Source organism: Neofelis nebulosa, chromosome 8 (assembly GCF_028018385.1).
Source record: "Neofelis nebulosa isolate mNeoNeb1 chromosome 8, mNeoNeb1.pri, whole genome shotgun sequence".
NCBI classification, from domain to species: domain Eukaryota; kingdom Metazoa; phylum Chordata; class Mammalia; order Carnivora; family Felidae; genus Neofelis; species Neofelis nebulosa.
The window spans coordinates 34,644,434-34,658,109 of NC_080789.1; the positions used below are offsets into that span (position 1 = coordinate 34,644,434).

At 37.6% G+C, this 13,676-nt stretch overlaps 2 protein-coding genes across 9 annotated transcripts in view; one reads left to right on the forward strand and one right to left on the reverse strand.

The window, feature by feature from the left end:
• LRRIQ1 (leucine rich repeats and IQ motif containing 1) overlaps positions 1-631 on the reverse strand; it is a 215,974-nt gene extending 215,343 nt beyond the window's left edge. For all 5 annotated transcript variants that reach the window (XM_058741880.1, XM_058741878.1, XM_058741877.1 and 2 more), the window contains exon 1: positions 555-631. The gene's annotated coding sequence lies outside the window, so the exon portion shown is untranslated. The remainder of the gene's footprint in view (positions 1-554) is intronic.
• The window catches only part of TSPAN19 (tetraspanin 19), a 28,125-nt gene continuing 15,053 nt past the window's right edge, over positions 605-13,676 (forward strand). For 2 of the 4 annotated variants that reach the window (XM_058741883.1, XM_058741886.1), the window contains exons 1-4: positions 605-784; positions 8,158-8,250; positions 8,339-8,411; positions 11,114-11,238. In XM_058741883.1, coding sequence (XP_058597866.1) covers positions 674-784; positions 8,158-8,250; positions 8,339-8,411; positions 11,114-11,238 — 402 coding nt within the window. In that variant the 5' untranslated portion in view covers positions 605-673. Of the gene's footprint in view, positions 785-1,326; positions 1,498-6,692; positions 7,839-8,157; positions 8,251-8,338; positions 8,412-11,113; positions 11,239-13,676 lie in introns of those variants that run through there. The other 2 variants (XM_058741885.1, XM_058741884.1) reach the window with 2 other exon arrangements.

Here is a 13,676-nt window from a genome sequence, read left to right on the forward strand (position 1 = left end):
AATGTGCTGTGTGTTTTACACCTACAGTCCATCTCAATTCAATTCAAGACCTTTCAAGTCCTCAGCGGCCACCTGGTGGTGACAGGATGGGACAGTGCAGCCTTAGATGTATCCCACTGTAAATGGGCTACAGTAAACTACTTAAAGCTGCCAAAGATGGGAAATCTTAAGGAACTCCACTTTCAACTATTGTTCTTCAACTATAAAGATAAGGGAGGGAAATCTACTTTAAAAGGCAACTACAAATTATGAAGGAAAAAAGGAAAGGAAAGGAAAGGAAAGGAAAGGAGGGGAAGGAGGGAAGAAAGGAAGTGTCATTTAGGGAGGGGGAAGAAAGGTAATTATAGAAATCTCCCTAGATCGTTACGGTGGATCTCCAAGTTTTGAGTGAGCCACGAAATCTCCAAAATCTAAGAGAGCCTAGACTCGCGCAGCCACCCCTTCAGCCCGCGGGCCCCACCGTTTGTCCTAAAGCCTGGCCTCGGCGGAGAGGCGTCCGGCCCCGTTTGCGCTCCCCGCTCCCACAGTTCTGTGTCGCCTCCCGCGCCACTTACCCCAGCTTTGAAGGGTGCCGGCTCACCCACCAGCGGCTAAATCCCTCGGCTGGGTTGGAAGACAGCGCGCAGAGACTCCAAACAAAGCGTAACCACGACAACAGCCAATCCCAAGGAAGATGGACCGGTCTTTTCTTACCGGTGCCCCAGTAGGACAAACTGTCTCCGCTCGAAATTGGAACGAAAGCTGCATCTCAGGAGTTGGACGAGGAACTTCACATTTTTTCCAGGTAAGTTTTAACATTTAAACACTTTTAGAAAGTATTTAATAAAGAAACATTTTGTTACAATTAGCCAAGTGGAGGCAGCCTGACCTTTTAACTGTTTCTGATCTATATTTATTACTTCCATCTAGAGAATGTTCATTTGTCCACGTATAAACTGGTCCTGACACTAAACCTTAATCTTGAATAGTGATTTGTGGGGCGGGAAGTGTGGAAAAGAATCCAATAAAGCCGTTGCTTTACACGACAGCAGTTTATTTTTAAAAGGAAAAGTAAGTCAATTATCACTCAATGCCTATCAAAAACCTCTCAATGTATAGGGTGAAAATATTTAAAAATTCTTTTGTGGAATATGTTTTACTGTAAAATATTGACAGTGACACCCACTATTTTCATATAAAATTTTAAGCTTAAGTATATATCATGCTATTTAATTTTAACTTTAAAATTCATCTAAGTTTCTTTTTTTGTGGAGCAAATACATAGTGTACAAATGTGAACTTTATTTTAGTTAATAACAGGTATTTCTGATTTTATTTTTGTTTAAGTTTGCAAAGTATTAAATTCCAAGAGGAAGTGTCTAAGCATAATTGTAAAAGATACCTGACATACGATAAACTAAATGCAAACATTTCACTGAGACTTTGAAAGAAAATAGACTATTTCCTGGTAACAACTAACATTGCATCAACACAAGAATGAATAATATACAATGAGAAGTAAGTAGATTTTTGATATTAAAAAACACAGTGCCTCACTCAAGAACGGTAATGATTTTGAAAAATAAACTACCTCTGGTTTCAAATCTAATTAAAAGTTAGGATATTTTTTATTATCAAAATCCATGCTCAAGTGCCATTTTTTCTTTTGTTTTTAGTGTAGTTTTGTTGCAAATTTGCAGACTATTCAAATTCTTCATTGAAAACACTCAGGCTATGGAATCATATTGAAATTCACATGTAAAAATCTTAAGATTGGTTTTATTTGTAATTATGAAACTATTCACGCTTTTCTTAAAAAATATCAAATCCATTAGTAATCAATTAATTTCCAGAACTAATTTTAAATAGCTAACTTAGTAGTCAACTTATTTGAATGTAATGTCTAAATTGCTTTTTTCTTAAATCTTACCCTGACAAACAAACTGATTAGCAAAAAAGAAAAATATTTAGAGTTCCTCTGAGGATAAATTCATCCATGGTGCATGTTACTACACCTATTATATTCTTATGTTATTTTTTTACCTTGGAAGAAAACTGACAACCCTATCAATTAGTCATTACTTAGCTGTCATTAATTAATATCACGAATTAAGAAATGAAATACAACAATTATCTCAAATAGTTACATATTATGTTTTGTGTGTTTTGTTTTGTTTTGAGAGAGAGAGAGAAAGAGAGCAGGGGAAGTGCAGAGAGAAGGAGACAGAGAATCAGAAGCAGGCTTCAGGCTCTGAGCTCTGAGCTCTGGGTTCTGAGCTCCGAGCTGTCAGCACAGAGCCCGACCTGGGGCTGGAACCCACAAACTGCGAGATCATGACCTGAGCTGAAGTCGGCTGCTTAACCAACTGAGCCAGCCAAGCACCCCAAATAGTTATAGATTATAAGTCAATTTAACTTGAAACTATTGCTTAACGGGGCGCCTGGGTCAGTCAGTTAAGCCACCGACTTCGGCTCAGGTCATGATCTCGCGGTCTGTGAGTTCGAGCCCCGCGTTGGGCTGTGTGCTGACAGCTCAGAGCCTGGAGCCTGTTTCAGATTCTGTGTCTCCCTCTCTCTGACCCTCCCCTGTTCATGCTCTGTCTCTCACTGTCTCAAAAATAAATAAAACGTTAAAAAAAATTTTTTTAAGAAACTATTGCTTAACTATGCAGCATTTAAGAAATTTATTTCATTGAAATCTTCCTAGAAAGCATAGTCTAAAATTGAGCAGGTTAGTTTGTCTATAACATTTTCACCTGCATTTTTTTTCCTTTTTAATACATAACTTTCTTTTCATTAAATTCTGCTCTTGTTTTGAAAAGTATCTGAATGATTGTATCTATAGCCAATTGACCTAACACAATATATTTCCCTTAGAGAGCACATAATATTCATTGAGGAAATAAAAGGATGAAAGAGAACTGTTTGTTCTTCTGATACCTAACAAGGAAAGATTTCTTGGAAATGTTAGTTGAGTAGTGAGATTACTTTAGTTTAAAAACATTGTTCAACAGTTGTCTTAGTTTTTATTCAGCAGTGATAAAATTTAAATATCCCAGAGTATCATTATAGTACTTAAATAGCTGCATACCAGATGTTTGTTATATTTTCTTGAGGATGACTATTGAGTAATAATAGTTTTAATATGTGACCTGTAGTGTTGGATTCTTAGACCTCTGCTTCTCGTTTTCCATTTAAAGACTATTGCGGACTCTCAAGTTCCTCCTCTAACCCTTTTGGTGCTCTCTCTCTGCAGCTGACATGACTACCTACTTGAGTTCATCACTTTCCTACAGTTCCCATCCCATTTCCCAACCTCGTGTGCATCTCCCTTGTATCAGATTACTATTCTAGGGGCACCTGGGTGGCTTAGTTGGTTGAGCATCCGCCTCTTGAATTTGGCTCCTGTCATAATCCCAGGGTCATAGGATGGAGCCCTGCCTTGGGCTCAATGCTGAGCATGAAACCCACTTGAGATTCTCTCTCTCTCTCTCTCTCTCTCTCTGCCCCTCTCCCCTGTTCACACTCTCTCTTTCTCTCTAATATATTTTTTCAAAGAAAAGATCACTGTACCATAATAACATTTAGCCCAGTACTAGACTAAGTGCTTTACAAACATAATCTTGTTTAACACATCATATCTTGTTTTCACAACATCCCTTTGATGTTCCTATAATCTACATTTGCAGATGATGACATGGGGGCCTGGAAAGAGTAGCAAGAAAGTGGTTTATATCTATGGGTTTGACTCTCAGCTCTGCCAAATATTAACTAGGTGAACTCACGAAGGTTATTTTACCTTCCTGAGTCTCTTTGGTCATTGACAATCCTGGGGATAAACTTTGATGGTCAAGGCAACCCATATAAATGACATATTGTAAAACAAGGCATAATGTTGCTAGCCCAAGTACTTAAGCTCTATAGACCTGGTTTCAAGTGTTGTTTTGGGCTTTTTCTAACATCCCACTGCTGGCAATTCTACCTCCTGTTGTTTCTCTCACATCCTGGTACTGTTCTCCATCGCCACAACTATCTTGTACTTTAGACTACATTCATTTGTTGTGAACTAGTACATCAGCTTCATAAAGTATCTCGCTGTCTTAGGTTTCTTTTCTAATTTGACTTCCATGCTGATGATGGAAATATGGTTTCCAATACCTGCAGAAAAATAAAAGTCATTTCTTAGCAAAGCGTACCTGATCTTTCACAATCTTTACTGAATCTACTTCTCTAGCCTTATTGTTCATCTCTTGCCATTCGACCCATGCCCCCACACCCTTCATTGTAAAGCTTGTGAACACAGTGTCCCATCTGTCTTGAAATCTTCCTTTGTCTACCCCATTTTTGTCTGACTGGGACCTTCTTAAGCATCCTTCAAGGATTGTCTCAAATTTATCTTCTCTCTGAAACTTCCCAGTTGTGCTTATTCCCTGTCCCCACACCTCAAACACAGAATTAAGAGTTGGCCCCAGGTTTTGATATTTGACTCCCTGACAGGTTGTTTATTCATTTTTTTGCCTCTATCTCCTGGCACTCAGAAGCAACTTAAAAATGATAATAAAAAGTAATTAGACTATTACTTAACTAGTGAAAAATAACACCTATGAATAGGTAAATCATTGTAAATTGTCTTTCCCTGTAGCTTTTATACTACTAATAAATATCTCAGCTATTGGACCATTAATTAACTAATCAGGAAATGAACAAAAGAAATGCCACACCAGGACCTTATTTGATTAAGTTAAAAACAAATTCTCTGTCTATAGTAAAATAATGATAATAATACAAAGTTCTTCCACACTACAAATATTTAAATAAGAACTTGTGTATCTTTGTGTTAGCACGTCTTTATTTTCATTGATGTTGTTTCCAGTATGTGGGGCTTGTGACTGGAAAGATCAGCATATGACCATCCCCTGTTCTCATTCTGTGCAAATATGGCTACAGGCTTCCTTGACTTGTTGCTTAGACACCCTATTTGTTGTCTTCTAACTCTTTGATGTGAACTGCTTGCTGTGATCTGAAAGTTTGTATTCCCCCACACTTCACATGTTGCAATCTTTATACACAATGGGATAGTACTTTTAGGGTACTTTTTCGAAAATGGGACTTTTAAGGGGTGATTAGGTCATGGGTTGATCCATCATGTGTGGAATTAGTGCTCTTATAAAAGAGATCCCACAGAGCTCCTTAGCCCCTTTCCCCACAGGAAGATACAAGAGGAAGTTTGAAACCTGGAAGAAGGCTTCCACCCAAGCATGCTGGCACCCTGATCTCAGACTTCCAACCTCCAAGACTGTGAGACATAAATTTCTTTTGTGTATAAGCCACCCAGTCTGTGGTATTCTGTTAGAGCAACCCAAACAGACTAAAACACTGTTGTTTTGAAGGTACCATGAGCAGCCTTCTTACCAAGTTGGCTGACTTTGAGAATATTGCATTCTTACCGTTTTTACCTCTATGTCATGCAACATTATTTTAGAAAATGTTTCCTCTATTGATTTCCATGAGATCATACTTTCATTATGTTCTCATTTTGTAGAAGTCTGCATTAAAAAATTGAAATTCCTAATGATGTCATTGTTTATTATCAAATCTCTGCTCACTTTTATCTGTAGTCAATCCCACTCTCTTTCATTCATTTCCATGACATCAGCTCCCTGTGAATAATTCCCACATTGCCTATGATATCTATTTACTTGCACTCCATTTCCAGTGGTTAACCACAAGATATATTAGGAGATATCTTCTTCTAATTCAAACTCATTTACTAAAAATGAAATTTATAATTTTCCCCCAATTTCTCTATTGCCAGTGATTATCACTATTCTTTTATTTACCCATCCTACAGGAATCATTCTGATTATCTCTGATTCTTTCTTTTTCATGGTAACGCATCTTGAAACTGTATCCAAGCCCTCCATTTCTCCCTATAATGATCTCTTACAATGCCCTTCCCTAACTGCTTGGTATTTTGTTTGGCTCTTTTCACCCTAATTCAGTTCTTTCCTTCATCTTGGGCACATAGTTGACTCCACCTCCATTGAGACCTAAGTATGTGCCAGTGGAATATGTACAGAAGAGAAGTGTGCAACTTTCATCCCACTTGATTAAAAGATGCTTGCCGAGTTTGCTCATCCTTTCTTTTCTTTTTTTTTTAAGTTTACTTGTTTATTTCTTTCTGAGAGACAGAGCATGAGCAGAGAGTGGCAGAGAGAGAGAATGAGACAGAGAATCCAAAGCAGGTTCTGTGCAGACAGCAGAGAGCCTGACATGGGGCTCGAACCTGTGAACTGTAAGGTCATGACCTAAGCTGAAAGCAGATGCTTAACTGACTGAGCCACCCAGGTGCAACCCCCCCCCCCATTTCCTTTCTGCTGGCTATAAAGCATGACCCTGTGAACAAATCTGAGAGCCAGATATGGAATAGGCTGGAGCAAGCCCCAAGTCCCTAAGATGATTTCCTAGAAAAGAACAAGTTACCCACCTTGGACTGAAAGAGAAATAAGCTTCAGTTTATTTTTGTATTTGGATCTTTTGATAAAGCATTTTAGCCCTGATTCTAACATACTAATTATTACCAAATCAACGGCCAAATCTTTGTCTCTCAGTACTTCACACCAGAGTTACTTCAGTGTTCTTGTTCACTAGTCTACTTTCTCTTTCTCATTCACAGAGGACCAGGACTTTAGCCCTGAGAACTTGTTTAGGCTGTAGGAGAGCATCCCAATATTCTCATAGGCTGAAGTAAATAGAAGTGAAGCCACAATCATATATCTACAGCATCTTAGGGAGAAACTGAAATAAAAACCAGTTAGTCTTTCCAACTGATTCTTCTATCCAAACAGGCCAGACACTGAAGGAACCTAAAAATAAGACTGGAGGACAGAAACTGGAGAAACTAAATGGCAGTAGGAGACTTCAAAGAAGATGATAGAAGACAAAACCTGGAGAGACTCCTTCAGCTGGGAAGAAGAACTGTGGAGTTTTAGGGAGGAATGTGACCTCAAGTGAGAGTAGGGAGGGGAAGTGTGTAGACTCTAACCTAGACATCTCTTAGTCCTCCACTTTTCAGGGCATCCTTCAATTCAACAAATAGATCTTAGCAAATAGAGACAAGTAGCTTCAAATTAGTCTTATTAAATCTGCTTTCATCATCTTAATTATACACTGCATGTGCTAAAACGCTGTAAACTATGGTACTAGGTAGAATTGAAACAGTGAAGGAAAAGAGAAGACCCAGAAACATGCCCAAGAAAATTTAAAGCATTCATATCTAATAAAGCACCAAAAACCAATGGTCTAGGAGTTGACTTTCCCATAAAAGTTTTAGGAAACTAAATTAAATAATTTTTAGAGATTTTTTAAAGTTTATTTATTTATTTTGAGAGAGGCAGAAAGAAAGGGAGAGAGAATCCCAAGCAGGATCCACACTGCCAGCAAAGAGCCCAATGTAAAGCTTGATCTCAAAAACTGTGAGATCACAACCAGAGCTGAAACCAAGAGTCAGACGCCCAACCCACTGAGCCACCCAGAGATCAAGAGTCACATGCTCTACTGACTGAGCCAGCCAGGCACCCTTAAATAAGTAACTTTTAATTAACACAGCCGTAAGTTGGTTTTATTCCTTCCATTGTACACTAAACTAAATTATGCACTAATAAAATAATCTAATTCATCTACTCATTTATTCATTCAACATATATCTATTGAGTAGCTACTATGTGCTAAACTCTGGGAGTATACTGGTACACAAGACCTATTCAGAGGTCTCACAGAGACCTCACTGAGGAATTGACATTATTATGGAAAAAAAGGAGAGACAAGCAGAGGTGAAGGAAAGCTTCCCAGCAAGGAAGGTGTGTTAAAATAAGAACAAAATAAAATATATTACTTTCTGAAAACTGCAAGAAGTTTAGTAAGGTGCCTATTGGCATGTTATACAAATGCCAATTTGTTATACAAATTCTTGTTCTCAACTCCCTGGTGCAGATGGAAAAGACAGGCCTCGTTTCAAGATGTCTTCAGCATGTCCCTATATTCTGGAGGGTGGAGGGGAATGTTACATTGACAACTGGTATAAGAAGAAAAATGTGTAAATAAATGATGTGAATAGGCAGAACTATTTAAAGTTGTACTGTGGTGACTTAATAGTAAAAGTTGTGGTTATCTTTTCAGAAACACCAATATCTGGAGGGAAAAAGAATGTTAAGAAAAAACAAAACATTAATTTTTAAATACTTTCTTAATCTCATTAATGGAGCTTTCTTGGTAAGACTCTTTATAATTATTTAGTAAAGAAAATGTAATGCATTTTTATTGGCAATCCCAAAAATATAATCAACTGTCTTTTCTGTAGGTTCTTGGACTTTTATTATTGGGATTTGGTGCATGGCTTTTATTAGATAGAAATATTTTTTTCACAGCTTTGGGTATGTATCTATTTTTCTTTTGCTCTCTTTGCGAACTCAGGCATTCCATTTTAAATAATTGCATACATGATTTATTCAGCAGGTGGCAGTATTTCTCTAAACTTCATTGAGTATTGTTCAATTTTTTCCCTATGAAGCTCTTTGCCAATCGGTTTTAGAAACATCTCTAACTAATAGGACTTAAAACCAAGACCATAAAGGAGAATAAAGCTGGTGAGAGAGAACTAGGAACTTTGGCTGGACAAGAGCTATGAGAGAAATGGAAGACTGGATTGTTCTAATAAACTCTGGATGAAAAGATAATGGAGATCCACATATTTGATAGTGCCCAGGTTAAATAATTTCTTTTAAAACTCAATTACCATCTGCTCTCACCATCACATGGTTACAAATAAAATATAATATTATCCAAAATGAATAAAATAATTAAATGCAGGTAACTTGATAAAAAAAATCTTTATTTTGCCATTTTGTGGTATGCTGTGGTCACTATGGACTGAAGTTTAATAGGCTAAAGATTATTTTTATATACATATCTTTGGTGGGAGGGAAGGGAGCCACAGTTTCAAGTGCTCAATAGCCAGATGTGGCTGTTGGGTATGGCTACCTTATGAGACAAGTTCAGAGTTAGATTATATCCATTACCTCAGTGAGTTTTATTAAACAGTACTGTTAATCCTTAAAAATATGACAAAAAGCAGGCCAACGTCTTTCTTAGTGGATTTCAAGTAAGATAAAATATGTTTTTAGGAAAATGAAAGCTGAGTAAAAATGTTTAATAGGTAATAAAGTGCTAGAAAGTATTGAACAATTTAAACTTCAGCTACACCTAAGTGCCTAGTAACTTTATTCTCTTCCATTTGCATACTTTGCTTATGGAAAAGTATTCATGATGTCTGAGTGCATTAGTGGTTTGCTCAGAGTAAAGGGGTGTGTGGAGATCTTACGACAACCTTTCTGTCTTTTTCTTTCCTTCCCCAGAAGAGAGGCAATAATAGCTTCCACTTATTTATGTTGACTCTGTGCCAGACACTGGGCTAAGCACTTCCCATACAGCATCTAATTTGGTAACATAGTAGTTACAGTGGAGCAAAAGTCATTTCCTTTTTTCTTTCCCTCCATTATGGAATTGAGAGATAGTTCTCTTAAAAATTATATATTTGAAAGTATGTATTTAGTGAAATCTCAGTTAAGGTTTCAAGACATGGAACTGAAAATAACCATTTTGTGGCAAGAAACTGGTTGGGTCCTCCCCTCCCTTTTATCTGCAACTTTAAATTAACTTACCCTTTTTTAAACACTATTCTGCCTTCACCTCTCCATTTGTAATAACACCATGCTACATGAGGTTCCCATCTTCCCTCTGCCATAGTAATAGCATCCAATAGCCTTGTGTTCTGATCTCTTTCCTCAACCATCTTCCAGAGGCCCGTGAAATAATTTAAGATGAAAATCCATCCATAAAACATTAAAAGCTTTTCTCTGGCTCCCCACTGCACTTATTCATTCATATGACAAGTATTTACAGAGTGTCTTCTACATGTTAGGCATGATCCTGTAAGCTGAGGATACTGTAGTGTACAAGAAAGGTAAATACTTTGTCCTCATGGAGTTTAATTTCAGTGAGAAAGGCTGGGTTAGAGCATACAAAGTGTGCATAATGTGGCCCCTGAAAACCTGCCCAATTTCACCTGCTTCAAACCCTAAGTGCCAGCAAAGCTGAATTTCCTACACATACTGTGCTTCTATCATTCCAATCTAGATATATTCAGTTATCACTTAAAGCCCATGCTCAGTGTTCCTTCTCCAGCAATCTTGCCTACCTTTACTCTCCAACCTCCTCCCCTTCCTGGATCAGATGCTCATGTACCCAGGGGTGTGCTGGTAAATATTTAACAACCAGTTCTGGGAGAGAAAGTCTTGATTTATGGTATTTACTGATTTCTGTGGTTTAAATACGTAATGTCACGATGGCTGATTTCACAGTGTCACCGTGAGCTAAGTTGGCTTACAAATTTTGTGAAAATCTAACAGTTGGCGTTTATGAGCCAGAACAAACTGGCTCCAGCACACCACTGCCTCCACTGTTCTCCCATAAAACCTAGGGCATATTTAATTTATTTCTTCTTCCTTTTTTTTTTAACAAATATTTGGTAAGCACTCAGTGTTCCACAGTCTGTGTCATAACACTAAGCATTTAACAGTTAGTCTGTTGACTGTATAAATATATATAGTCTCTAGCACAGAGAGCTCAGTCTAGGTGGAGAGAGAATAAAATACAATTTCAGTGTAGTCATATTTACCAATAAACTCAGTTTCTTGTAAGAAAATTGACCCACACATATTAGATACTCAAATAAGTTCATAAGTGTTTGGATATACATTAAACATAAAAGAGTTTCACCTTAGGGGGAAAAAAATTTCTTTCATAGAAGACAGTGAAGATCAATAAGATAAAAGAAAAGAGATCTTTTGAGATTGAAGAATTTTTTCATCATGTCATTAATGGAAGAAAAGTCGCCAAGACTAAATAAGAGGTTCCAGAATGAAGTAAAAAAAAGAGAGAGAGAGAGAGAGAGAGAGAGAGAAAGAGAATCCTACTGGTTGGCGACAACTGCTTACAGAAATCTTGGGTTACTGTATATATTGTTAAGTAGGATTTTAATACCACTTGATAATCATTTATTTTGTGGTTTCCACAGATAAAAATAATCATCTGATAGTATATATTTTTCAAATTTTGACTGGAACTGGATCTGCTATTGTTCTTCTTTGTCTCTTGGGTTATTTGGGAATTCGCAATGAAATCAGATGGCTCCTAATCCTGGTATGTATTTCATTTTAACAGCCTGAATTAATCTGTATCTTCGATTTAGAGTGTCCAAGTCACGAAATGAGCAATAATCATTTACATCACCATAACACCTCAGTATAGTGTTTCCCAGGGAATAAGGTAAATTAAGCACCTCCTCTCAAGAAACTTTCCTAGATAGAATGTTCTTGGTGAGTTTTCCATGGATCTGGACCTCTGCCCTTGCACCCTTAGATGTTAATTTTCCAAACAAAGTCAATAGGAATCCATCTCCTGGGGTGAACTACAATTAACCAAACATAACAATCTGAAGACTAAAATCCAAATAAACGATTAAAGTCAATGAGCAATGTAGCTTAGCAAGACGAAAGAAACCATGTCCTTCAGTTAGCACATCTCCCTGTGGGACTGCCATGTGGAAAGCTAACTTATAACTGAGATTGCAATTTATTATTTAACAAAGGGAAATATAACTGCTGAGAGGGCCAGACTCTGGCATCTGGCTGGCACACTATCTCTCCCTAGCCATATATGTGGAAAGATAAATTATAATTAGGAATATAGACCTGAACATGAGCCATTTACCACACATGTGGCAGCTAAAGATCACGATTCACAGGCTCAGATGAAATATGGCTTTTGCCATTTTCTTTAAATCAAATCAGTTTTAATTCACAGGAGCTCTCTTGCCAAACAAGAGCAGATCTGCCTTTGCCACCTTAGGCCATTCAAACAGCAGAATGAGTAGACCCCGAAGGATCACATGAGCTGGGAAAGTGAGAGTTTTTGTGGTAGCCAGTGTAGATTGATAACCAGTGTCCAGAGTGACCACCCAGCCTTTCAGTGCTACATAAAAGCTAAGTATTTCTGCATTCTTCCTGGTAAGAGACACAATGGCTGCAGTTGAATATTGTATTTGTTTGACAAAACAAAAGAAGGGGGGAATCTAGAGGGAGGGAAACAAACATCTTATAAGTTTCAGCCTTATGGGATTGTGATATTAATGGCCTATAACTGAGAAAGCCTGATAGACCCCATCATAAGGAATGGACAAAGTAGGTCCTGAAGCCAAGACACCACACTCTTGTCTGGAGGCTCCAATGAAGGGCACTACTACTTTTTGAAATCATGTCACGTTTACTATTCTCTGAATTTACCAATACTTTTCTGATGGATACATTACCATGTTAATTCATGCAGTCATCTTATGGGCAAATTTTATACGCCTAAGCACTTTCTTTGGCTTAATGGCGATTTTGCGTAACTTTACTCCAATTGAATATTGTTTCACAATTTAAGTCTTAGGGGCAGTTTTACTTCCCTCTTTTAGAAGTTCTTGGGCAGTCTCTCACTGTACTCTCTAAGTGCTAAAACAAATAAAAAACACTGAATTTTTCTTATTACTATAAATATCTAACTACTACTAGAAGAGAATTTTCAAAGGTAAAAATCATGACTCATATATATGTGCACAAACATGTGTCAGAGACTTTATTTAAATAATTAATCATTAAGGGAACCAGTAAGAAGTAACAACTAGTTGAATGAGAATAAGATTTTGGAGATTTATATTCTCTATAGACTGTATTTGTTTGCATTTCCATTAATAGGAATTGCATTGCTATGGACAAGGAACTTTTTTTTAATATGAAATTTATTGTCAGATTGGTTTCCATACAACACCCAGTGCTCATCCCAACAGGTGCCCTCCTCAATGCACATCACCCACCTTCCCCTGCCTCCCACCCCCCATCAGCCCTCAGTTTATTCTCAGTTTTTAAGAGTCTCTCATGGTTTGCCTCCCTCCCTCTCTAACTTTTTTTTTCCCCTTCCCCTCCCCCATGGGTTTCTGTAAAGTTTCTCAGGATCCACATAAGAGTGAAAACATATGGTATCTGTCTTTCTCTGTATGACTTATTTCACTTAGCATAACACTCTCCAGTTCCATCCATGTTGCTACAAAAGGCCATATTTCATTCTTTCTCATTGGCAAGTAGTATTCCATTGTGTATATAAACCACAACTTCTTTATCCATTCGTCAGTTGATGGACATTTAGGCTCTTTCCATAATTTGGCTATTGTTGAAAGTGCTGCTATAAACATTGGGGTACAAGTGCCCCTATGCATCAGCACTCCTGTATCCCTTGGGTAAATTCCTAGCTGTGCTATTGCTGGGTCATAGGGTAGATCTATTTTTAATCTTTTGAGGAACCTCCACACTGTTTTCCAGAGCAGCTGCACCAGTTTGTATTCCCACCAACAATACAAGAGGGTTCCTATTTCTCCACATCCTCTCCAGCATCTACAGTCTCCTGATTTGTTCATTTTGGCCACTCTGACTGGCATGAGGTGGTATCTCAGTGTGGTTTTGATTTTTTTTTCCTGATGAGGAGTGACATTGAGCATCTTTTCATGTGCCTGTTGGCCATCTGGATGTCTTCTTTAGAGAAGT